The following is a 27,779-nucleotide window of genomic DNA, read 5'->3' as shown; positions in this document are numbered from 1 at the left end:
TTAGTTAGAATCTTACCTGGGTTTCTGGTAGCTAGGTAGCTGTTAGTTAGAATCTTACCTGGGTTTCTGGTAGCTAGGTGGCTGTTAGTTAGAATCTTACCTGGGTTTCTGGCAGCTGGGTGGCGGTAAGCTGCTCCAACAGGGAACTTAGAACCCTGCTGTTGTACTTCACAGAGATATCATAAAGCTCCAGCAGGATCTACAGCAGATCAAACAAACCATTTAAAATTATTGTCTAACAACATCAACTAGTTAATTTATGATTCTAAAGGAGCAGTGCAATACTATTTTAAAACTGTCACTGGCAGAAGGTTGTTCTATATGTCAACAGTAATTTGTGTGAAGGAATATTTTCTAATATTCAACCTCAAATACTCTTCATATATTTTAAGGTTATGACCTTGTGTATTTGAGCCTTCTTTAATTGTAAATAAGTCTGCAACTTGTGTCATATTTTTTTTTTGAAAATATTTAACACACCTCTTTCTCAAATTTCTGAGGAAAAATTGCCATTTTATAAATATTCTGTTTTGAATATGCATCGAAAATGTAACTTTATATTAAATAAGGGCATTCTAAAGATTTTTTTGCATTCTCAGGTAAAGTTTAAATGAGATAGGGGTTCTTTTATATAACATATAAATTGTGCTCCCAAAAATGATTGAAGGAGATTTGTTTATCAGGGAAATTGAATGAGGGCTTAGGTTTTGGCCTTGCTCCCCAGACACTAGGGGAAGTTAGGGTCTTAATCTTCAAACAATTAAATTGTAATCACATGGTGATGATGCCAACCAGGCTTAAATCATATCTCACTGAAAATGAAGAGCTTTGTGATCACTCCAACCAATGGATACATACGGATGCTTCATGGTTTTATGTTTTTAACGAAGATTGTAGCAATTCTTCTGTTTAAAGTATCATTAGGGCATTGATTGTCTATTACTAATTGATTTTAATTGAACTTATACGATGTTTGCAGTGTTCTCACTAAGTTTGGAAACAGGTGATTGTTTAGAAAAAAGTAGCTGGTTGAGTGTTTGTATGCAGCTGTAGTAGTATATATATGTAACTGCTTTGCTATATATAGCCCATAAATATTCAGGAAAACAGTTAGTTCAAAGTTCATCAATATAGCAGACTACTCTTGCCAGCAAGTCAGCAACTGCCTATATTAATCAAATATGTACATGTATTAGAATAAAAGATCAGTATTTTCTGATCAATTGTTTCATTACTGTCTTTGTCATGTCAACCTAAGGAGAGAACTTAGCCTAGCCTGCTGTTCAATCCTATTGATAAAACTAGTTTAAGAAAGTCTAGAGAAGTATTTAGTCACCCTATTTCATGTTGGAATGTATTATTAATGAATAAATAATAATAATAATAATTTGAGTACCGCTTTATCACAACCTAGTTTGTAGGTCGTCTCAATGGGATTCACAAATATCCGTGGTTATAGGGCCTTTGCAACCAGCCAATATCTTTTGCAACTCCCTGGGGAGCATACAGCCGGTGCTGCCATTTCGGCGCTTACAGCTAGCATTTCCCAACCACCTACTCATTTACAGCTGAGTAGACTGGAACAAGCGGAGTAAAGTATCCTGCTCAAAGATACAACACAGTGCCGTGCCGTGACTCCAACCCGCAACCCTTCGGTCACGAGCCCGGCGTCCTACCACTAGACTACCGTGCTTCCTATGAAACTAGCTTAAGAATGTCTAGAGGAGTATTTACTTTATGTTCCAGTTGATGAAGCAGATCATGGTTACAGGTTTCCGCCCACTTAGTGATGGCAGGCAGGTACTCTTCAGGGGACTTTATGCACGTGAACAGAAGCACATGTAGCACCTGCATGGGCACCACATAGTACGGGATACTGTTACAATAGAGTAACACCTCCCACAGTTTCGTGTATTCTCGCCTCACACTGAATGCCCTGCAAAACAAAAAACAACTTAAGGCTGTATGTTACTTAAGTCAAATACGCATCTCCTAACTGATTCCTACGCTAAAGAGTTCTGCACAAAGAAACCTATAAACTTTTGTTAATTTATTTCAAACATCTTTGAAAGCATCCTTGATACTCCAGGGGTTATGCTCTCTGTAACCCTGGAATTTTTCATAGCAAAATTGAAGGCTCAATGTGCTTCACCTTGTGGATGAAAGAAGAAGACTAGTCTGATCATTTGATGTACATCAAATGAAGCCCTTGATCGCGTAACGGTAAAATTGACCCTCTTCGAAGTCCGGTGGTGTTTCTTTGTAATCTTCAATGGACAGGTATCAGCCTTAGTGAGTGGTCAGGTTCTTTTTCCTGAGACCAATCAAATACCTAGCCTTCAATTTTGCCGAGATATTCCAGTGGTGCAGAGAGGGAAAGTGAGCGTGACTCCTGGAGTATTATGGATGTCCACAGAGGTACTCACACACAAAATATGGCAATTGTATTACAAGGAGTACACAAAATATGCTGCAAACAAAGTGAGATACTGAGGAACTCAATGACAGACAAACATATAGCTCCTCTGGTAGTGCAGCTAGGATCTAGTTATCAAGGAGAGAGACTTCACCACTGGCAGACCATCTGCAAAATCAAAACATTTCTTCACATCCACTGGGCATTACCACACACCAAGCTTGAAGTCTGTACAATAATTCATTCTCAAGTTACTTTCTGGACAAGCCTGATCAAACAAAATTCTATTTTTAGCAATGGTGACCTTGACCTCTAGCGGACCATGCCCAAATCAATAGGGTTATTTTGCACCCACTAGGCAACAAACACATCAAGTTTGAACATCATATGATCATTCATTCTCAAGTTATCATCTAGACAAGTACAACAGACAGCTAGATGGACACATTGCAGGGTTAATATTGTAAACCGGAAGTCGACTTACGATACCCGGAAGCGGGCTATCGCTGTTTGTTTACATTGGAGACTGTGAGAGACAATTATAGTTATAGGGTGTTTGTTTGGTTTGATAGGCACAGTCAGTCATGGGCTTAGGCCTCGGTTGGGATGCCTGACCAGGATATGGATAACGATATGTACAGCTGAGATAGACAGGCACTAGGGATGGGGTGGACTTCAAAACATCACACGATAGAGGACCTTGACCTTCATCAGGCTGTTCAGCAGATCACCAGTACTCCCAGTTAGACACACAGAACTTCACACAACTGTCCGTTGCAGCATATGTTGTCGTCGTATCTCCTGTGCAAAATCAGTAAAGTCAGGGACTTGGAACTCTAGACTGTGTTGTATATTCTCCATGACTATATACTATAAGTTATGTTTCAATAGCATTTTGTATTATTAGATGAGAAATATAACTGTGTGGCCTAAATACTTCACATGGACATATGTGTATGGCCTTTAACTTTATATGTTTGCCTCATCATCTCGAGGGAACTGAAGGGAGAACTTTACCATTACACAGTGGTTACTGTTAACTATTACAGTGTATCATTGAAACATTAACTTTATTTTGAAACTGGTACTTTAAATCATAGTACACTAGTCACAGTGAGTGTATGGTGGAAACCGAAACTCGTGTATTACTTAATGTGTGTTGTTGTAGACGGGTATTACTTGATACAGATCTTGTGGGCTGTCACATACAGTAATTAGGTATACTAGGTGCATTCTTTTTGTATCTTAATACTGGCAACCTATCGTTATCACGGTTGTATTTTTTCCGGTTCGCCAAGGCAGCTGTTGTGAAAGTACTTAAAACTTTATTTGTTGAATTATTGAAATGTTGATCATTTTAATTGTTGAGTATTCTGTTTCCGAGTATTTCCATACAGAAGACTGTGAGGGCATCGTGACAATGTTAATGCTAATTCAAGGGAAATCATTCTAGCAGGGCAGGTGTGAAGTAGCATAAACCCTTAAACTCATGTGGTTTATTTCTGTCACTTATTAGACTTACATAAGACTTCTTTCAAATCTACAACGTAATACACCCATGAGGCACAGATCAAACAACTTTTGAATTTTATCCTAGTAACTGGCAGGGCCTATTCTTATGTAAAAGGGATTAAGTCTTCATGCAGAAAATATGATCATTAAAAGGCAAAATTGTGATTTTTTCCAAATAGTTTTTGGCAAAATGAGAAACTAGCTTTATACAAAAATTTCAAGTTAAGTAATTTTAAAATCATCACCTGATCCAAAATCAGAAAAGCTGTAAAACAAAAAGTCTCTTACTGTACAACTGTGTCCAGACAAGCACCATTAAGCTTCAGACTTTTCTCCGTGACTACTTGGAAGAGCGCCCACAGTTGGTCGGTATAATTCTGGGGGGAACTGTTACAAAGACGCACCAACATCGATGAAGTCCTGCAAAACAGATTTGTTTTTTTAAAAGTTTAATAAATGTCATTGCAAGTGGTCCAAGTACACTGAATCACCTGGCTGGCTATATCGGAAAGAAGGTCGAAAATGCTGAGTAATTTGGGAAGAGAGCTCTTCATGTTTACCTAGCTTACCATTATCTATTGAGGAGACCGAAATTGGATATTTTGGGCAATAAAAACAACACTCAGACTGACTTGTTAGGGTGTTGTTTTTAAACTTGATAGTAAAAGCAAAAGATCAAAAGAATCTTGTGGCCATGTAATGGTAGAATTGACTGGCTTTGAATTCTGGGCCCCTTTCACATATCCAGTTCAACCGGTTTGTCTGTTTTAAATATAACATTTTCGGGTATAAATCCTGGCGGACTTGCAAATGTTCATGCAGGGCTTGCAAGGCTTTGTCTAGGCTCGCCTGAAAGCAGCATCAGATTACTAGGACCAACCTTATTTGATAATGAACAACTCCCGTCCAACCAGTTCAACCGTTTGGATCGTGATAAACGTATGTGGCCCTGGTCTTGCTCCTTTGTTATCTTCAAAGGGCAGGTGTCAGCCTGGTGATTGGTCAGGTTTTTCTTGGGTTTTTTTAACCCCGAGACAAATCAAATAGCTAGTGGCGTGTCTTTTTAATTGAGACCAATCAAATAGCTAGAGGCATGCCTTTTTAATTGAGACCAATCAAATAGCTAGTGGCGTGCCTTCAATTATGCTATGACATATTCCAGGGGTGCACAGAAAAATAAGTGAGCATTAATACCCCAAGGCATCAAAGGTGATATTCCAGCCTATTGAAACTTTCAATTCAAATTTTTGCTTAAACACTTGGGTATTCTCCAATCCTGATGAAGTTCAATATTCACAGCATGTTTGTCTTTCAACCCTTGAATCGTTACGTTTATAAACATTGGTTTTACTTTCTGAAATGTATTTATGCATACATGTTGTTGATGAGGTCTGTAGATTTGAGGTCTCCAAACAGCTGGAATGCAGCATCCGTGTCCCAGACATGCACCGCCAATTGAAGCAGGACTTCCACAACGTCCCGCGTGATTGGCCTAACGTTCAGCGTCTTCAGCAGCTGGTAAGCTTCAAATGCTCTGTTATAGTGCAGAGAGACAAGATTCTATTAGTTTCACTTTGTAAAAAGTATCATATTTTTTTGGTGTTCAAATTTTCACAAATACATAAACATGTTGAGTTATTACACTTTTTCACGATATATGCACAACATACATTTACTTAAAAAATATTCATGTGTCACTTTTTTTTTTAGAATTGTGAATTGTAACTAACTCCAAGTCTCCAATATGACCTCATTTTACATGTGATAGGTTCAAAGTGCTGAATCTTGAAGCTTTCGTCTCATTCTTATTTTAATTTGAAATTCTGTGACAATGGCTACAAAACTCTGTTATTCTACAACACTCATTTTTTCAAACAAGAGGCCCATGGGCCTTAACGGTCACCTGATATATTTATACAGAGAGTTGTTTTTTGTTTTTAACATGAACAGAAATATTATTCAAAGTGACAAAAAACAATAAAACCACCTTATTAAATATCTAGCATACAGATTTAAGACTGAAAAGTATTTGAAACTAGCACCTCTGATTCTAAACAAGGAAAATGAAGAAATTTTATTTTAACACACAGACTCCATTGGGCCCCACCCTACAGCCCTTGGGGGTAGGGATGGCTCAAAATTTACAAAGTATCAAACTGTCAACTTAGGGTTATAATTCCAATCAAGTTATCAACATGTAATATTCAAAGTATCATTTGCCATTATAAACCATAACAAATTTTGCCCCCCCCCCNCCTTCCATCTATGAAGAGTATTTGATTCTACCATATCTGGGTCTTGAGAAGAAGATTTTTGAAATTTCAGTAAATTCAACTCTTTTTGGCCCCACCCATCAGCCCTGGGGGGTCAGTCAGGGCTCATATGTGCATACCATCAACCTGCTACCCAATACTGATAATGCTAACCCAAATTGAATTACTTCCAATGGCAATTAAACAAATTTTGGTCCAAAATGTGATTTCCCTATATAAACTATTGTAAAGTTTACCCCCTCCCCAGCGGGAAACCTGACACCCCAGGGTCATGAAATTCACAATTTTGGTAAAGCACCTTAAGACCCATCTATCTATGAAGAGTTTTTGATTCTAACATATCTGGATCTTGAGAAGAAGATTTTTGAAATTTTAGTCAATTTTCCCCTTTTTGGCCCCGCCCCTCAGGCCCCTGGGGGCTGGGGACCATATAATTCACAATTTTAGTTGACCTTTGGCCATGGAAGGTTTCTGCAAAATTTCATTGAAATTGGTTTAGGGGTTTTGAAAATGTAAATTGTTTACGGACGGACGACGGACGACGACGGACAAAAGGCGATCGCAATAGGTCACTTGAGACTTTGTCTCAGGTGACCTAAAAAGCTATAACTGCTATAAGCTTTGTATATTCTACTATCTCATGAGGTATACACAAATGAAAATGTCTGACATGCAGAAACATCAGTTTCAGGCCGAGAGCCGAACGCAAGTAACATTTATCAATAAATATCATCCAGGCCTACTTGCCCCAAGCAAGTGCGTTTGTTGGGGCAATCACAAAGAATGGTTCCCGATCAGTTCAAGGCAATATTTCATTATTAATTAAGATATAAAGAATACTGTAAAGTTCTGCATAATTTGTTTGCTTGCATCTTCATGAGAATTCTATGTCCCTGGTTCAAATGCAAATAATGTGTAGGTAAGGAAAGTAGATGATTGGAAAAGAACATTGACAGTTTGTAACAAGTAGCTTTAAAAAGTACCTTTCTTTGTTCTGTGTCTTTCGTGAATTCAGTATTGTGGCCTGGCCTTGCTGAAAGAACCACTCCTACAAAATCACACAAATTATGTCACCATTCCAATACCTTCAGATCAATATTATACCCGGGGCCCTCTTATTATACATTAAGGATCCCTGTACCACTGACAAAAACTGTTTTACCGGTAAGATTATGACTGATAAATCATTCGTATACAGAAAACCGTACTCTGCAGGAAATTATAAAGATGAAATAAACAAAGTATACAATCAATAACAGTTCCGAGTGTAAAATTTCAGTGGGGCTATACCGGGCCTCTGGACTTCAGATTGTTATACACTGTACTTTCGCTCTCACCAATTGAGCTACGTATAGCTACCTGCTCCACGGAATTATCCCATCCCAAATATGCTACAGTTATATATATATGTAAATGGATGTTAAGGGGAGCATACATAGTTCTCCAAAAAAAACGCAGCACAGGGGGACAGGGATCCTTCAGAAATGTTTGATAGGTGAATTGTTAGGTGTAGACACGTGATCTTCCTGCATGTGAAGGTTGAAGACCCACAACCACACAATTCTTATGGTGACCCCCATCCTCGATATCCAGGGGTTACGTTCACTTTCGCTCTCTACACCCCTGGAATATGTCATAGCAAAATTAAAGGCACAAAGATAGCTCTTTGATTGGTCTCGGGTAAAAACCTGACCATTTGCTAGGCTGATACCTGTCCTTTGAAGATTACAAAGGAGAGACGCCCGTCTTCAAAGCCTGTCAATTTTTACCGCTATGTGACAGCGAGACTCTTTTGATGTACATCAAAGGATCGAACTAGTCTTCTTGTCTCGTCAACAAGGTGGCGTACACTGAGCCTCCAATTTTGCTATGACATATTCCAGAGGTGTAGAGAGTGAAACTGAACGTAACCCCTGGTATCGAGGATGATTGACCCCAACACTTCACTAATCAATATTAAGTAGATGCTGTGGTATAACCTGAAATATGAAAATCAGGTCATGGTTCTGGTCATCTAAATTGTCGAGAAATAATCCATATAAAGTCATTTAGAAACCAAACATAACTTTTTGACAGTGGATCTGCTGATAAAATGGTGTTAGGGAGTGACCAACAAATATAATACAGCTAGTAATTACTTTTCAGAAAACAGGCGAAACCTATACATGTACAAACCTTCTCCAATCTTTACTAAACAAGCAGATTATCATGGAATTACAATGGAATCTGTATTATGATCACCAAAGGGAAGTTGTAGGAAGCATTTGTAAAATAAAAGTGGTAGTTTTTTTTACAGAATTACACGACCGACCATAACTAACCTAAACTCCTTATTCCTAAGTTAAACAGACTACCGCCCCACACGCACATTTAGTATTTGATTCTTGCACATTTAGGTCTGAAGAAGATAGTTGAAATTTTAATCCATTCAACAGTTTTTGCTCCTACCCGTTAAGCTCCAGGTGCAAGTCAGGATCTTTTTTCTTTTAATACGATCAAACTGCAAATACATGATAACAGTTCTGACCATGCTTGAATTATTTCCCCCTAGAAATTAACAAAATAAAACAAAAAGTCTTATTTTCCTACATAAACTTAAGGTAAATTTACCCTCTCCCTAATGGCAAATGGGTGAACTTGGGGTTATGAAATTCACAATTTTGATAAGGCACCTCAGGACCTTTCTAACCATAAAGACATGAAGAGGATTTGCTGAAGAAGAAAATTATTACCATTTCAACCAATTTGACACCTTTTTGCCCCATCCCTCAGACCCCAAGGGGACGAGAATCATGTAAATTCACACACCCCTCAGACCCCTAGGGGGCGAGAAGAATTACACCCCTCAGATCCCTAGGGGGTGAGAAGAATTACGCCCCTCAGACCCCTAGGAGGCAAGAAGAATTACACCACTCAGTCCCCTAGGGGACAGGAAGCATGTAATTCACCCACTCTCAGACCCTTTGGGGGCGAGAAGAATTACACCCCTCAGAACCTCGAGGGCAAGAAGAATTACACCCCTCAGACCCCTAGGGGTCCAGAAGCATGTAATTCACACACCCCTCAGACCTCTAGGGGGCGAGAAGCATGTAATTCACAATTTGTTTTTGGTACCATGGAAGCTTCTTGAAACGTTTTACCGGAATCGGAACAGTGGTTCAGAAGAAGTCGAGAATGTGATCTGTTTACAGACAAACTACACATGATACACAACAACAAAGTAAAGGCAATCACAATAAGTCAACTTAAGACCCTCTCAGGTGACGAAGGAAATTCTTTTTCACATAAAATAAGTACTTTCTCACAATTATTGACAAGACTGACTCATTGGAACTGAAAATAGCATCCCTTATTCGTTCCAAGGGAAGCAACTCACTAAAGGGGGTATGGTGTGTTTGAACCTGCAGGCATTTCCACGTCTACAGTTGCCACAAAGCAGGAAGTGGTGGCAGTATCCTCCCCATGATGAGAAGATGCTGGCTGCTCTGGAAACCACCGCTGGAGTCAATGCAGAAGGTACATTGCACTGGAATCAGGTAAAGACAGTTAATTACTTTATAGGAGATTGGGCTAAAAATGAAATACAGCTAAGATTAATAGAATCTTCCCCTACCTTGAGGGTGTGATAGAGAAATCTCCAACCCGAGGGGTGATGATTTTTGGTTGTCTAACCCGAGGCTCTGCCAAGGGTTAGACAACCAAATAAATCACCCAGAGGTATGGGATGATTGTTTTTCTCCCATCCTATTATTTCAGTCACAGCTGCACCGAAAGTGGCCTAGTGTAAACAAAAAGACATGTAGGGTATGAATATCGTCATTCACTTTTGATGACGTCACAATTACCGGTGACACATTTTAATGACGTCACAATTGAGCACGTGTTAATCGGCAGGAGGCTATCTCCCCCTAGGGGGTGACAAGCTGATCTTTCCTGGCTAAAATGGGAGACACACCTGTGAAGGGTGGGAGACAAACCTGTCAATTGTGCAAGATTGACTTGCCTTACCATTGTCTAGTGATTCAGAATCAAATGTCCAAATAAATGTGCATAACAGATATGTTAGTGTGAGAGTCCTTATATAACAAAGTCTCCATGTCACAGTAAGGTTGCATACATCCTTATCTCTTTGTAACACAGCAAGGTAGCATACATCATTAAGTCTACTTGTCACAGCAAGGTAGCATACATCCTTATCTCTTTGTAACACAGCAAGGTAGCATACATCCTTAAGTCTATTTGTCACAGCAAGGTAGCATACATCCTTATCTCTTTGTAACAGCAAGGTAGCATACATCCTTATCTCTTTGTAACACAGCAAGGTAGCATACATCCTTAAGTCTATTTGTCACAGCAAGGTAGCATACATCCTTATCTCTTTGTAACAGCAAGGTAGCATACATCCTTATCTCTTTGTAACACAGCAAGGTAGCATACATCCTTAAGTCTATTTGTCACAGCAAGGTAGCATACATCCTTATCTCTTTGTAACAGCAAGGTAGCATACATCCTTATCTCTTTGTAACACAGCAAGGTAGCATACATCCTTAAGTCTATTTGTCACAGCAAGGTAGCATACATCCTTATCTCTTTGTAACAGCAAGGTAGCATACATCCTTATCTCTTTGTAACACAGTAAGGTAGCACACATCCTTAAGTCTCCTTGTCACAGCAAGGTAGCACACATTCTTAAGTCTACTTGTCACAGCAAGGTAGCATAAATCCTTAAGTCTACTTGTCACAGCAAGGTAGCAAACATCCTTATCTCTTTGTAACACAGTAAAGTAGCATACACCACCCTCAAGTCTCCATGTCACAGTAAGGTAGCATACATCCTTAAGTCTCCATGTCACAGTAAGGTAGCATACATCCTTAAGTCTCCATGTCACAGTAAGGTAGCATAGCATACATCGTTAAGTATTTTAACTGTGTGCAGTTGTGACGGCAGGATCATGTGAAAAATTGAAATGACCTCTATGTCGTTCTGTAAATAGTATGTCTTTTTGCTAGTTGATGGCAGTCCTGATTCTGTGTAAAATGTGTAAAATTATCAAATTTTACATTTATGATTTAAAACTGACTTTTTGATGCCTCTTATAAAATGTATACTTAATTTTGTCATTCATTGTACAATTATTTACTGTATTATGATAGTCCTACAATAAAACACATTTCACAGGATTACCTCACCTGTATTTTGGAATGGACAATCGACGATTCATTGGCCTGGTCCATAGCCGGCATGGCTACAGACGATTTCTCAACAGCCTCTAATTCAGACTCGACTGCAACCAAAGACCTTCTCTTGGAAACTGATCTTTTGCTGCAAACAAAGTCATTGAATATGAAAAAGTATATATGTTGACATATTTTTTAATTAACAATACACCACAGCAGATTGACATCACTCCCCAAAGCTACAACACTGGAGCAATGACACATACACCGGTTGATTTATATATAAAATTATATTCTAATACACAAATTATGTTATAACGTATATCAAATTGTATATGATGCATATCAATATTTAAGCATTGGGACCATAACACAGAACAGAATGCTGTTTTATGCTTATATTTACATTTATTTTATTTTTTTAAATTCTTACATAAAACAGTGAAAATTATTTAATCGTAGTGGTGTTTATTTTGCTGATCTGCTCGTTAGTGCGGTGGGGAATAGTGATCCGATAGTTAGTCGGACCCCTGGAGACATCACTACATCTGTTTTATGGTCTCGCTCCATGGAACTGGCTTTGATAGTGTTAAATAGTGGCAATGCAGAGCAATATATAATGATGCATATGATTACCGTAAAAATAATGCACATCAAATCATATATTGTTATCTTAGAAAAATCATACCAAAATTTTACTAAAATTCAACAGAAAAATAGGTAATATAAAATTATAATAAAATCACAAAAAATAAATGTCAATGAAAAATTCTTTTTACTGGCAGTACCTGATAACAGACCTGACGTCGTCTTCATCACCAAGGAAACTCGCCTCATCCGAGTCGTAGTCAATAGACAGGATGTCCCTTTCTTCGTCACTGAACTTTTTCTCGTAAAGTTTCGATGGAGGTGTCGAGGGAGACACTTTGTGTACAAAAGATTGACATGCATATAATAGGTGAAACTGTGAATAAGGGATTGAAATGGTGGCTATGGTAGTAACTAAGGCAACCAGACAAACTCCTTTACAACCACTAGTAGCATTGGGGGACCATAAGTCATCTAGCAATTGAATTAATTTTTGCGAATTTCTCTTTTTTTTTTTAAAGATTCTTGAGTGGTGTTTTTTGTGTATAACATAGTTATTTTTATAAACAACAAACAATATCGAAAGATCAAAACTTCATAATCAAGCCCGCAAGTTTTTCATTGGTACCAAATGTTTTTCTCCGGGTAGCCCTGGGGCACCTGTGTCTCCCATTTATCTACTTAAGTGTATCTCTTGTGATGTAGAAAGCAGCTTCTTTATCTACCTAAGTGTATCTCTTGTGATGTAGAAAGCAGCTTCTTTATCAAGTGTTTCTAAATATCCATCACTTATCATATATCTCTTACGTTAGCCCTACATAAAGTGTCCAAATGAGACATGATCATAAAATATAGGATTTCTCACGACACATTACACAGAAAGGGATCTGATAATGATGATGACATATCAAATGTTATAACGAAATGAAGCAGTTTACCTAGCGTATCAGATTTTTGGTTAAAAAGAGACATAACACTTTTACTGTAACCAATGAAAATCTGTTTACTTACTGATTCAAACTTATGTACTTACTGAAATCATGTTCCTCCTCTTCTTTTTCACGATCCGACTCCTTGGTTTCTTCTTCTTCCTCTATATTGCTCTGTCCATCATCCGAGAGATGATCGTCAGAATGATCTGATCTGTCTTTATTTCTGTGGTCATTGTCAGAATCCTCCTCGTCATTTGCTATAGTTAAATTGTGATAATTCTCTTCATCAGGAAGCACTGATTTTTTTTGTGTTTCCTCATCATTGTCATAAGGTGTGGCAGAAATGCAGTCTTTCTGTTCCTCCTCGGTCTCCTCGGGCATAAACTCTGATGACTTTTGCAACAAATCCTGCTTTGTGTCCGTCTTTCCATCCTCTGAAATGTCCATATCACTATCTTCATTGAAAATCTCCACTGTGGTATCATTTGAGATTTCCATGACATGGTCATCATTTGACATGACTGCTGCTGTGTCGTTCATCTCCGATCCAAAGTGAACATTTTTGGAACCCATTGGAGGTTTGTTTCCACCAATGACCGACTTCCCAGCTTTACTCACCGACGGGTTGTCCCATGGAGAAACGTACGGTCCTACATCATTACTGTAGTCGTATATAGAGGGTATATCCTTCAATATATCTATTAAATAGTTTTTGTTGCTCTGTTGTTTAGGTTTAGAACTGGCCTCACCAACCTTCTTGCTTTCCTGTGATGCGCCAAACTTCATTGGCATCTCAACTCCGACTCTGTCTAGGGGCGATCTGAAACTCTGCTGAGGTTCTCCACCTGCTGACGAAGCAGTCGTTCTAGACGAAGCCCTACGGAAACTTTTTCCGAATTTAACAGTTGGACCTATTTGTAACGAAGAAAATATGTCAACAGGTTTTGTCAGTAACTTCCCACTCTTTACAGACCCCGATGAATTTGAATTGTCATCATTAAAAGGTGCTGTAGACTCCGTCAACTCAGCAAGTTTTGCTGCTTTGTTTTTGCTCTGAGCTAAAATCTCCTCAAATGGCACGGGAAAATCAACTTCTGGTGGGTCCAATTTTTCCTTAGTTTTCTTATTTTCAATATCCTTTTGTCGTTGAATGATACCCTGCACGATCTTATCAATACTTTTTTTGTTGGATTTCTTTGGGCTTTCAGTTTTCCTTGGTGATGTTGTTTCAGGGCCACTTTGGAACTCAGCATCTTTCTGCCACAGCATCGCATGGCCATCACCGACATTGCTATCATGCATTCTCTCCATATTGCTGGGAAATATCTCCACTGTATGGCTAGGATATCTCTCGTCTGTACCAGTAGAAACTGTTTCCTCTGGATCACCAGGAGGTTTCTCATCCAACCTGGCCTTGGACTTGGCAGAACTCGGTTGTTTGGACGGAGGTCCTTCAGAGGATGTCTGCCGGTCTAACTTCCTTTTCTTTAACTTGTGCTGTGAATATGCTGGAGTACTAATGGCCATTTCAAAGGCTGTGATGGCTGAACTTGTACCACTTGATGCTGCTGAACTTGTGGGAGTACCACTTGGTGTTACTTTGATCAGCTTGGATTTAGATTTCTCCTTATCTTTCTTAGTTTTAGGAACTTTTGGTCTTTTTCTTTGACTTGGTTGACATTCTACCGATTCTTCGAGAACTGATTGTTTGGTTAGAGTTGATTCCAGCACTGGTAAGGTCTTTGACTTCTCTTTCATGACTTCTTGGTGGTCACCAAATTTGTTTTTTAGGACATCTGAGTGACTGTCTGATTTGTCTCTAGGAGTATCTGGTTGACTGTCAGATTCGAGGACTAGTTCTCCTTTTGCACTTGTGTTTTCACTCATGGAGCCATCTGTACTGCCCAATATTGATTTCTTTGATTCGGCTTGACCTTCGTGTACAACAGAAGAGATGTCAGGGTTTTTACCTGTTTTTCTGCTTGTTGTCTCCGCGATGGTTTGAATTTGTGTGAAATGTCCTGTACCTAGGTTGGAATCAATTTCCTCTTCACATCTCACTTTACAAGTTTCTCCTGATTTTGTTATGGTCTCTGAATGTTTGTTGGAGATGTGTCTTTTTAAACCCTTTTTGGCGACATAAGTCAATCCGCACAATTCACATACAAACTTTCTACTAGGCTGATCCTCAGTTAACGCTGACTTGGCCGGGTTTTCTGTCTCTTTTACTGTATGAATTTGTGTCCTGCTTTCAACTTCGTCTTCCTTACGGTCTTCCAGAGGTCTTGTATCCACATCTTCAGGAAGGTTCAAATTGTTTGGTGCTGAGTTCCTACTAATAGTGCTTATTTTCCCAACGACAGCTTTCCCAGAATCTTTAGACTTCAGAAGGAAATCTCCCATTGTCATCTCACAGGAAGGTTGGGGAAACCTGACAAGTTTGACTGTACAATTTCGATGAATACGAAATCCAGTTTGATCAGCAACTTCTCTGCAAATCTTGTCATCACTTTTACACACATAGCGAGAAGGCTGTTGATCTTGCTGCATGTCAGCACTATTCTGCACAAGGTGTATCTCCTCTTTCGTACAACCACTTGCTTCCTGGACAGGAGGACATTGAACAGTTGACTCGGGCAATATAGTTTCAGACGAAGACGATTCAACATCTAAATTCGGATCAGATAATGGCTCTGTCACCAGATCTTTCCCTCCTTCTTCACATGCAGCTTCCTCGTTTTGATTCCTTTGTCGTTCCGGTTTTCCTTCCCCACGACTCTCCGGTTCTTTCTCTCCATCACATTTTGACTCTTCCTCTCCCTGATGCTGTAGCTTTTTATCTCCCACACGTTCATGTAATATTTTCTCAGAGTGTTTGTGATCTTGCTGATCTCCATGACAATCTTCAGCTTGACTTCCATGATGATCCTGTCCTTCCTCCTCAAAAGCATTGTTTTCTAGCTGGGCTCCTTGACAGTGCTGCCCAGCACCTCCTTGTTGTTTATTGAGAGAGTTCATGACATCTGAATCCTGTATCGGAGACTTATGGGTGTCAAATGAAGCGTCCCCTCCAAAGCTTTCCAACAGGTTGTGCACGGCTGCCTCAGACTCATCCATCTTTGGGTCGCTATTACAAGACTGATGCTTCAAGCGTTCTCCTGAGCTTTTTATGGAACTATGACCAGCTTCCTGTGCTTGTGACTCGCCGTCACCGCCACACAAGTGTTCTCCTGAGCTTCCTACGGAACTATGACCAGCTTCCTGTGCTTGTGACTCGCTGTCACCGCCACACAAGTGTTCTCCTGAGCTTCCTACGGAACTATGACCAGCTTCCTGTGCTTTTGACTCGCTGTCACCGTCACACAAGTTTTCCACTCTATAACAGTTCCTTACTGGTTTATCCCTTCTTTTATGACTGGACTCGATATGACAAATAACACTACTCATATTCTTGTAAGTGATGTCACACAATAAACATCGGTACTGGATATTCATGTCGTACCTCTCCTTCAGCTTCTCCTTGGAATTTTGACTTGAAGATGGATCCGGATCAATTTCTATTTCCTTACATATAAGTTTGAAAGCGTCGTCTGAACTTGCTTCGGTCTCTGAATGTTTACTGGCAACATGCTTCTTAAGGTTTTGTTTGTTTGCATATATCATACCGCACAATTTGCAAACAATTGAGTACCTTCGCTGTTTTCTGAAATCCTCCGGATGAAATCTAGCATTGTGTCGTCCTAAATTCTTCTCTGAAGAAAAGGAGTTACCACACACCCTACACTTTGGTGGCCATGTTTTACCCCCAGCTTTCAATGAGAGATCCTTCTTAAGGAGTCTGTTCTCCAACGATCTCTTTCCTAGACTACTACCGTCACTAGAACTTCTATTCAAAGCAACACTTTCCGCAGGAGTCACACTTTTTTCTTTTTCAGAAATGGTGATGTTTTCTTCACTTGGATTCCTCCTTTCGTTCTTGCCAACATGACAAACACTTTTTTTGGTGATGTTTATATTTCTAAATGCAGTGTCGGTTCCATTGTTGCCTTGTTGCACGTGTCCACCAGCGAGTGAAGATTCCGTCATTACTTGTGCATTGGTCACTTTTGGTATCTTTTCAACATGGTCCAACTGTCCAAAAGAACAAACACTCTTGGCCTGCTCATCTTTTGATTCTTTTGCAATGAGCATGGAACCAGTCTCTCCCGTTCTGTTAGGGGACTTCACGATTTCACAGTTCTCCATTTTCTCCACAAACTGAATAATTTCCATAATTTCTTTTATGACTTTCCCTTTGAAATGGTTGTTGTTCGCATCACCCAGTGGTGTGTTCACGGATGCATACAAACCATCATCTGACAAAGTCACCTCTCCGTTTTTATCGGAGAATAAGTCGTGACATGAACCATCCTTCAAAAGAAGATCCAGATCACTTTCATCGAAATCCTTCAAAAGCTGTTGGCCGATCGTGTCTCCCGTAAGAACTTTGGCACCACTACCATCACTCTGTTTCTCACGGGTATCTGTCATATTGTCTGACAGCACATCATAACCTACCTTCACATCGGGTGATGGGATGCATTCTCCGTCTATCTCATCAATAGTGGTGTCAGACGGTGTTTGACTGGGAACAATAATGTCTTCACTTTCAGGATGTTTTTCAGATTCCTCCATTACCCCATTGCATGATCCACTTGGTGTTTTTTCCCACGGCTCTCGGTGAACCAGACGCTGCTTCTTCACGCATGCAGGAGCGGGTTTGTTCCGTTTTGACATACCTCTTTTCTTGAGCGAACTGTTTGGCAATGCTTCCTTTAAAGTCACTGTATCCGGTAACTTTTCCACTAGCACCTTTGCTACACCCCGTTCCTCGACATGCTTAAGAAGACTGCCGAAAGACTGCGAGCACAATGTTAGAATATTGTCAGTGTCATGGTGCTCAATGTCTATCTCCATTTTCTTCCCTGGCGATTTCTCCAACACTTTGAGTCTAGCATCTTGATGCATGGAAATGTCCTGAGAATCGTCATCACTACCATGTGTTTCTTTAAGGTTGGCTTTCTGCAAATCTTCCTTGTGTTCAGAATCTGACGCTTTCATCTGTACACCTACCACATCCACTTCTTCCTCTACATGACCTTGGTTTGTCCTCTCCCTCATAGACAGATTGCTGGCAGATGTCTTGGCACGATCTCCTGCTGGTCCTACAATCGTCTCGCAAGGAGTTTTTTTTTTAATGTTATTGCCAGAGGATCTCACCAAATTGGTAACTGTTGCTAGGTCACTTCCTGTAGAAACATCTCCAGTGTTTCTCACAAGTTTTATATCATCATTGTCACTGAGTCTTCTCTTATGAGAACTCGCATCACCAGAACTCGTCTCTCTGCTGTCTACTTTAGAGTTTCTTGCCAAATTCCTTTCAAAATCGAAACTGATTGTTCTTTTCCGAGAATGTATGTCATCCTGATCAACAGAATCTGTCGACCTGGGTGATTTGTAAACAGCTGTGTCATCAGAACATGTTAGTTGCGTTGCTTTTCCATCACTTTTGTTACCAGAACGAGTTAGTCTTGGAGAGTTCCGAACCTCAGAGTCACTGGGTGTCAATTTTTCTGGACACGTCACATGATTTCTATCTTTCATGTCACTCTTTCTTGGAGATGTTAAGTCATCACTGTCACTAGTAACAGAGGAAAAATTGTCACCAAGGGCACTAAGCGTGTCATGCTGAATGCCTGATGTAGCCTTCTCTAAGTCAGATGACAGTCCATCCGTTGAAGAAATCACATGTATAGCTTGTGGTGTGTCTGACAGGCCAGTACTGGATTCTCCTTGACACTTCCGATCATCATCTGACAGAACGGTCCTTCTCTGCTGAGAGAAATCACGAACAATTTTCAATTTCAATCCTGTTAAATTACATAAGAATCTTTCCTGTGTCCTCACACTCCTTACATCTGTTTTCACATCTCTGGTTATTTTCAGAGTTAATTTGTTCAAATCATAAGATTTTTCTTCATGCACAATTTTCCATTTCAAGTCATCGTGATGTTCAGGTGAACGTTGATCGTCTACATGAAGGTCACGGGCACTACAGGACTTCCCAAACATAAGTTCTCGAATATCATGGTCATGGCTCATACGATCAGCCTTACTTCTTGAATGTAATGTTGTGTGTTTGATAGGTGTTTCGATTTCCTGCCTTTCTCTTGTTGTTTCTCTGCTGGAAGACATTTTTTCTGCAAATATTGTTTGCTCTATTCTATGACTAGTATCTTCTGCCTCTGAACCTGTATTCTCCTCTGATGCCAGTTCAGGTGATGTCAGTGTTGGATCAGCAAGAAGTTGATAATTTTTTGTAGAAATGGAACTAATATTTGAAGGAATGTTGGATGTGTTATCCTTCAAGCCAGACTGTGATGAACAGGTCAAAGGTTTGGATGAATTTGTTAATTTCCTGGATGACTGTAAAGGTTCAGATGAAGGCATGTATTTCTTGGTTGTAGGTACAGATGCACTCTTGGTTGAGTGAGCATATGGTGTAAATTCAGATGAAGTTGTCTTTTTCCTAGTTAGTTGAGAAGAAGGACTCCTGGATGAGTGAACGAGTTGTGATGAACTAGTTAAATCTGATGACTTTGCCAATTTCCTGGATAAACGTGAAGAATTTGAAGGTTCAGATGAAGACCTATCTTTCCTAGCAGGTCGTCGAGAAGAACTCTTAGTTGACTGCGTAACAGGGTCAATATCAGTAGCTTCAACCAGTTCAACAAAAGGAATACCTCTTGCTGCAGGCGATGAAGAACCAGCTGAAAGCTCAGTGGAATTTTTCCTCTCTGGCTGCGAATGACACTTAGTTATGATCCCATCTGAATGAGTATTTTCCTTTGTATCTGGCTGTGAAGAACTTCTTGTTATACGCTCAGTAGAAGTCTGGGATTTCAGAGAAGACTTTACTGTAGTCGTGTCTGAATTCTTATTTGACTGGTCAGTAACATCTTCTGTACAAGAAGAAAGTATTGAACATTCTATTGATGGCTCTAGATCTCCTCCGCTTAAACTGTCCACCTCCATGAGCTTGAGTTGCCCATCATCCACGGATTCCGGTGTAGTGTCTTTGGAATGGTCTGCTTTCCGTAATCTACTCCGTGTCTTTCTGACATTTTGTACATCGTTAACTGATGCGTCCTCCTTCTTCACAGAGAGTTCTTTGTCACAATTGTCTGTCTCATTTGGTAACTTCACAACCTTCCGTTTATCCGACACTGTTACTGGTTGTGATTTCGGTTCTGTGGCATTAAATCCATAGCTTATTCTCGTCGACTTTCGTTTCGATTTTGGCCCCAGTTTGGATCGAGTCGTTCGTTTTTCACAGACAATGTCCGTTTTTTGTGTGTCTTGACAAAGTTGGGTAGTAAGAGTTATGTCTTTCGACCCTGTGGAAACCACACTGTTCGTATAATTGGACTTTTTATTGTCCAAACCGTTTTTGGTAAATGATTCCAAGTCATGCTTTTCAGGTTCCTCAGTTGATACTACAGCATGCTTCTGTGTAAAATTTTGGAGAGCTGCAGGGTCTGAAGGCAGTCTATTTAGTTTGATTTTGACTGGACTGAGAACAGTGCCCTCTGGAATTTTTACAGTGTTGTTAGTGCTCAAAGAGCTTGACTGACATGATATGAATGATACAGCTAGCTTGGTGGCGGAATTTTGGCTGGAAGCTGACATTTTCTCAGTACAGTCTTTTGATTTCATAATCTGAGGTTTTACATCCGGAGAGTCCGGCTTTACCTTGGTACTTTCCGGTGCTGAACCACTTGCAGTCTCACTTGCTTTTGACAAATCAGAAAAATAATTGTCGTCGACGACAACATGGCGCTGATTGTGCTTGATCTCCATGTGTTTGTCGTAGATCTTCTGATAACAGAACTGCTTGTAACATACGATGCAGTAAAGGTGAGTTACCTTCAGATGGTACATGAGTCCTGGGCGTGTACCATAGATTTTCTGACATAATTTACATCTCAATTTCTTCTCACTTTTTTCATGTATTTCCTCAATTGGGTGCATTCTTTTGTCAGGAAACTTTGTGCTTGCTTTCTTGAGAGGAGATTTCTCACGAGATGGTGAAGATAAGCCTACTTTGGGATGTAACAGTGTCCCATTCGAGGGGACTTTCGGTTGAACAGTTTTTTTCTTTATTGATGCCTTTTCCTTGGATGGGCCTTTCGGGGACATCACTTTGTTTCTTTTTAATGCTGGAGACTTGGTCGATGAATTTGGTTCCGAAGCTTCTTTAGTAGAATTCGACCCAGTCTTTGATTTGATATTGCTTATCAAAGAAAGCAGCTTCTTGCTGCGGTCACCGATCTCTTTGACACATTTTGCTTTAGCTGCTGCTTCGCTGGAATGAACCTGTCTCATATGATGCGTCAAACCCTTCTGTGAAACATAGACGTAGCCACAAGTTTTGCATTTGAAAGGAAGGTATTTTTTCACATAGGCTTTGATCTTTTCATTCAGTTTCTTGTTCTCTCTGCAACGCTTCAGTTTTTTTAAGTGGGCATCTTTCACATGTCTATTCAAATCATAACCGTACTTGTAAACCCTCTCACAGAACTCACATTCAAACATTCCTGTTTTGTGTTTGTAAGATCTGACAAGCTTGCCGTCAGCAGCAGAGGTACTAGATTTCTTTGCGTCGGAATCCATGGCAGGTTCATTAACGTGGTAGTCTTTTAAATGCTTTATCAAATCAATATAGCATTTGAAAAATTGCTCACAAAATTTACACTTGTTTACACTCAGGTCGTTACACAATCCCTGCTGATCTGCCAGCTCGTTAGAGTCTACTTCTATTTTGACATCAGAGGAATTGTACAATATGTCTTTGTTTTCATTTGTAGACGTTGTGACTTTAGCTGTGCTACAATCACAATCTATCCCAACATCTTGATCTAAAGAGGTGCCACCTGAAAAAAAAAAAAAAATGAAGATTAATGCTACATCTGTATACCACTGAGGTATATAACAAAACAGAGGTCAGTTCTACAACTATATCTGTATACCACTGAGGTATAGAACAAAGCATCGGCCAGTTCTACAACTATATCTGTATACCACTGAGGCATATAACAAATCATAGGTCAGTTCTACAACTATATCTGTATACCATTGAGGTATATAACAAATCAGCGGTCAGTTCTACAACTACATCGGTATACCACTGAGGGATATAACAAATCAGAGGTCAGCTCTACAACTACATCTGCATACCACTGAGGTATATAACCAACCAGAGGTCAGTTCTACAGCTACATCTGTATACCACTGATATGTATAACAAATCAGAGGTCAGGTCTACAACTATATCTGTATACCATTGAGGTATATAACAAATCATAGGTCAGTTCTACAACTACATCGGTATACCACTGAGGGATATAACAAATCAGAGGACAGTTCTACAACTACATCTGGATACCACTGAGGTATATGACAAACCAGAGGTCAGTTCTTCAACTATATCTGTATACCATTGAGGTATATAACAAATCATAGGCCAGTTCTACAACTATATCTGTATACCATTGAGGTATATAACAAATCATAGGTCAGTCCTACAACTACATCTGTATACCACTGAGGTATATAACAAATCAGAGGGTGGGGTGGGGGTGCATTGATGAGATCTTTAGTTTATTATAGACGATTTGATTCCAACCCCGGATATGCATTAGAATTAAATTGATATTGTATACTGTCAGCTGTAAACGTTTTGTAAAATTTCAGCAATGACAGCATGAATACAGGGAATTAAATAAATCACTCATTTGTTGAGCATGAACTGATTGAGACGGAAAATGAAAAAGAAATAGAACAAAGACAGATATTCATGTGGAAGTATTTCAGCTGGGGAATTTTTAACTGAATTAGGGGAAAATAATTCCAAAATTTTAAAGAGGAATTACTGGCCCATATATATTAGGTCATACACATAGGCCTGTATATATATGCACAACAGCTGATTATGCAGTGTTACTTGAAGTTTGATGACCACTGCAGAGGTGGAGCTTTACACTGCCATGGATTCAATCTGCTTCCAGTGACAACTTAGTGAAAGTGACATTTGATCCAGATTATTTCCTTTTTCCTATGCTATGTTGACCATTTCTCCATATAGGTGGGTTGTATCCCATCACAATTTACATGGAAAGGACTTCTATATCTTCCCCTACCTTGAGGATGCGACAGAAATCTCCAACCAGAGGGGTGATGTAGTTTGGTTGTCTAACCCGAGGCTCTGCCGAGGGCAAGACAACCAAAAGAGTCATCCCGAGGGTTGGAGATTTCTCTGTTACACACCCTTGATGTAGGGAATCAATGATTATTTTTCTCCCAAAAATTTTCTCTCCCAAAAACACATGTGGGGTATGCATATCGTCTTTTACTTTTGATGACGTCACAATCACTGATGACTCATTTTAACGACGTCACAATTGAACACGTGCTAATTGGCACGAGGCTATCTCTCCCTAGGGGGTGACAAGCTGATCTTTCCCGGCTAAAACGGGGGACACACCTGTGAAGGGTGGGAAAAGTGAAGTTGAACATATTTGGTTGTAGTGTTTATACATCTATCCTCATGATGCCCAAAACTTTCGGTGCATGTGTGACAGGTACTCGTAAATAATTAAGGATTTCATCCTCAGTGTCATTGTGTAGAGAATAACACTTTGACGACACTCTTAAGAAGCATGGGGAGTGACCCTCACTGAGTCATGCCAGCCACAGAAACCTGTTATTGTATACAGTATATATCGGTTTGGTGCTTGTTGTTAATGGTAAACCTCAATCAGTATATGGTGCCTGATATTTATTACCTTACATATTTCTGGTGATACTGTAAATATATAGTTATACCGGAAGAAGTGACATCATGCACTAAAGCCTAACTACCTGGTGCAGTATAGAAGTCATGGTCAAGAGAAAGATTTTGGCAAAACATTATAAACAAATAACTACAGAACAACGGAAAGATTTGTCAAACACTTTTTGAGAAATAGCAATAACAAAACTTGAACTGTAAAAACTCAAGATGGCAACCTAGCTTTTCAAAATGAACATGCACAACTCTGGACCATGGGAAACCCCAATATGAATTTGAACAAGAGGCCAATGGGCCTGTATCACTCACCTGTTTCTTTTTTTAAATGAAACTGACATATATAGGTAACTTCAGAGCAAATTTATTTACTAGAATACAAGACATTTTAAACCTCTTAAACATTCTTAAGATATTGTTGTTTAAAATTTCACAATTTTTTATTTTAAAGCTTTTTACCCACATTGACCACTGTACATTTTCCTCAACTTCAAACGTAGCCACAGCCTTTACAGAATAATGTTCATGTATGCATATAGATCAATAAAGTTCCATAAAAATTCAATGATATTTAAGCTCATCATACCATATAATACATCCCGATAAAATGTTTTATACCGTATAAAAACTGTTACTGACAAACGGACCATGGCCAAAGACAAAGGGAGATTGCCACCATCTGATGATGAGCTATACAAAGGTGATGCTGGATGGAAGGACTACAGATCTAGACACCAGCTGGTCATAGGCTCACTTGGCCCTGAATGGAAGTTTTGTAATTATACCTTAAAAGCAGTTTGATATACTTCTGTACCAGTTTATCCCAGTTTACAAAGATGTTTTATCTCTATAAACTGAGTGTATATATCCATATTTGTGAAGTCTCCCCTTTAAGGACCCTAAATTTAATATTTCCAACCAGTGAATTTACAAAACTATTCCTATACTCCAATATATAAATATTTCATCTGAAAAACCAACTCGATTTTAAGGAGGCTCCACCCTTTCGCAATTAGCCATCAGAATTCAATGAATGTTTCACATGATGGTTATGTCACTATGTAGAGATGATTTTATGAAAATCTAAGCATTCCGATAAACTGGGGATTTATTTGTAAAAAATACCGAAAAATTGAATTTTTGTCAAATTCAACACTTGCACATTTTTTGAGCGTGTGGCATTGTTCAAAACTATTACAACAATAAAATAATGAAAAGAAACATTGCTAATCAACCCTACAAATATTTTATTTATCATAAAATATCTACAACAAGTTACAAAAAGCATTTTTTATTGAAACTACATGGATAAAAGTTACTAAATACAAGCCAAAATCAAACAGGACACATAGTTACATACAAAAAGAGTGAAAAATTGAACCAAATAAACACAAAGTCTTTATAATTAATTTATTTTACATTTTACAATTATTTTGATCCTGATGAGAGTTGTCTACCTTGAAAAAAATCGGAACTTTTTGCAGAGGGATAGAATTTATACAATGACACTTATTTTATTTAATATACCAAAAACGACGGAAATAAATTAAATTACTACATTTATTTGTCAATTTACTGTTCTTTTATGGAACAAAATTACTCTCAATCATGTACACTTTGGACATCATTCCATTGCCTGCTTACGCATGGTATATTAACATGTCAGGTACATATGTAACCATAGGCTATCACATGGTATGCCGTCATTACGTGCACGCACATGCACTTGTATTTTATAGGGATCTTGATATTTTACAAACCACTATTTTCACAGAGTTATTGTAATTGCATTTCTGAACCGATTTATCTGAGCGTAACTTGCTCGACAACAAAAGTCGTAGCGAACAAGAGCTTTTGAACTACTGTTAGCACGTGATACGTACAGGTGAGGTCGGTAAACAAAATACATCAGTCTGCATTCCAGGCGCCTCATATACGACCTTCTTGAAGTCGTCTGATCGTATGTCAGTGTTTTCTCGTGAGTTAATTAATGTCTTTGTATCATAAGCTTTATTTCTGAAGTACGTGTGATTACACATTTCCAAGTTAAGTCTAGATATCGGGTGTTGACATATCATCGTCACGCACGTGTACTATTGTTTACCCGGTGTTACTATAATTTACACTACGGTTAATGGAATGCCCGATACGCAATACGGAAATGACGACACGAAAATACGACAAGAAAAACATGTGTATTACGAAGGGTGGAAACTCCTTAAAGAAGGTGTTTTCTAAAATGGTTCTTTTGTGCCTCTTCGGATGCAGATATTATTTTTGTGTTTTTAATTTGGAGTACGTGGAATCTCCCCCATGAAATTTTCAAGAGGTTGGTAAGTATTAGTGCTGGGAAACGGTCAACTATTCAAGATCGATAATCGAAACTCCATAATCGATTATCGGTTTAAATGACACTGATGAGAAAATACTTGTTTCCGAAATCTAGGCGAAAGGAAGGATTCAATTATATCTCTGTTTTGACTCAAAACTTGATGACAAATAGTTGTACTTACAGTTTAGGTATTAATTACCCCCATTTGAATGCTCCAATCACTAAAACATAGCATATTAATAATAATTTATCACGAAAAACACTCTGCTAGCTTCATTTTACTAGCTTTCAAATATTGCGGTTGCAGTTGATACAAAATGCGGATGTATGTATAATACGAAACGAATACAAGTGACGCAACGAAAAGCATTTCCGCTTTTTTACCATATATACAATTCCATTTTTATATTAACCACCAAATTTATAATGTCGGTGCAGATGTTGCGTCTGCTTCAAGTTAGAAAAGGATTACAATTCAATTGAACATAATTAATCGATCTTTCATCAGCAAAATCGATTGTTAGATCGGACCCTTTTCAAACTCGATTTAATCGATGTTTCCGATTATTGGTACACGACTAGTAAGTATATATATATATATATATATGGGGCAAAGAAGTAATTCCAACAGTGTGGAAAAGTTTAGGTTGTCAAATTTTCAGAGCGATCCGCTCCTTTTTCAAGACACAGTGAAACAGAACAGTTACATGTACATATACATCATATTACAATCTATATGTCAAAATGTCTTAGTCAGTGTTAGGGCAAGAGCAAACTCAGGCTACTGTGGGGCGTGTCTATGTTCTGTCACCCATATCAGTATAACTTAGTGTAGCATGCATGTGTTAAGACAACGAAACCATTTATCTATCCAAAATGATGACCAACAAATTAAAGTCAAATATTAGTAAAGGTCTCAGGACACATGTTGTCATTACTAAAAAGTGGATCGTGTCTTAATTCTCAGGTCCCTGTGTCAACTGTTGCAGACTGTTGACAGTGTTGTCACTAACATCAGTCGAATGCAAAAAGGTTTTGAGAAAGTTATGCTAGGAATGCATCTATATATTTTTCAAAATTGACGACATAAATAGGAAGGCAATCGATCAAGCAAACCTTTCAATATTTGTTCACTTGTTACGGTGTTTACAACTAACAAACTTACATCCAACGTGCGCTGCTGTCTCGTCAGATGTCGATGGCTTCGGTGAGGGTGCAACTTGTCTGAGTAAATTATCGTCTATTTTACGACTTGTCCAATGCCTTATCCGAGTTCTTGCACTCATATTGTCCACAATGGATCATGAGAATACCCGTCGTGGTCATGCATCACTGATTTATGTGATGACATCACCAAAAACGTATGTTTTCTTCCCGATCTCAATCTAGTCGTCGTCCATGTGTTTACAGCCTTGCTGTGCATTATGGGATAGTTGTAATCGCGGGAAAATTAAGATATACTGAGACGATACCGGAAAAAGGTGTTCCGGATGTTTTTGTCAGATTATGATATCCCCATGGCGTTACAGACCAGCTACATCATACCATGAATCCCTTAACTTGCAGCAACAGCATTGCCCGTCCTGATGACCGGGATACGGACTTGACTTTGGAATCGACATCCCTACTATGATATTTAACAAAATTCAGTATTGGTCCAGAA

The 27,779-nt window shown here is 39.0% G+C and overlaps 1 protein-coding gene across 3 annotated transcripts in view; it reads right to left on the bottom strand.

The window, feature by feature from the left end:
• LOC110458735 overlaps nucleotides 1–27,521 on the bottom strand; it is a 44,326-nt gene extending 16,805 nt beyond the window's left edge. For 2 of the 3 annotated variants that reach the window (XR_002463823.1, XM_021510619.1), the window contains exons 1-10: nucleotides 27,282–27,521; nucleotides 13,001–21,871; nucleotides 12,168–12,303; nucleotides 11,392–11,524; nucleotides 9,578–9,727; nucleotides 7,185–7,249; nucleotides 5,304–5,462; nucleotides 4,217–4,348; nucleotides 1,735–1,936; nucleotides 101–199 (exon numbers count right to left, since the gene is read on the bottom strand). Coding sequence is in view for 2 of the 3 variants with exons in the window: in XM_021510619.1 (XP_021366294.1) it covers nucleotides 101–199; nucleotides 1,735–1,936; nucleotides 4,217–4,348; nucleotides 5,304–5,462; nucleotides 7,185–7,249; nucleotides 9,578–9,727; nucleotides 11,392–11,524; nucleotides 12,168–12,303; nucleotides 13,001–21,871; nucleotides 27,282–27,402 (10,068 nt within the window). In the remaining variant the exon portion in view is untranslated. Of the gene's footprint in view, nucleotides 1–100; nucleotides 200–1,734; nucleotides 1,937–1,974; nucleotides 3,218–4,216; nucleotides 4,349–5,303; nucleotides 5,463–7,184; nucleotides 7,250–9,577; nucleotides 9,728–11,391; nucleotides 11,525–12,167; nucleotides 12,304–13,000; nucleotides 21,872–27,281 lie in introns of those variants that run through there. The other variant, XM_021510620.1, reaches the window with a different exon arrangement.
• Nucleotides 27,522–27,779: the final 258 nt, after the last annotated feature.

This window comes from Mizuhopecten yessoensis, unplaced genomic scaffold (assembly GCF_002113885.1).
Source record: "Mizuhopecten yessoensis strain PY_sf001 unplaced genomic scaffold, ASM211388v2 scaffold9733, whole genome shotgun sequence".
Taxonomy (NCBI): Eukaryota; Metazoa; Mollusca; class Bivalvia; order Pectinida; family Pectinidae; genus Mizuhopecten; species Mizuhopecten yessoensis.
Note: the sequence above shows the minus strand (reverse complement) of the source record. Positions and strands in the feature narration are given on the sequence as shown.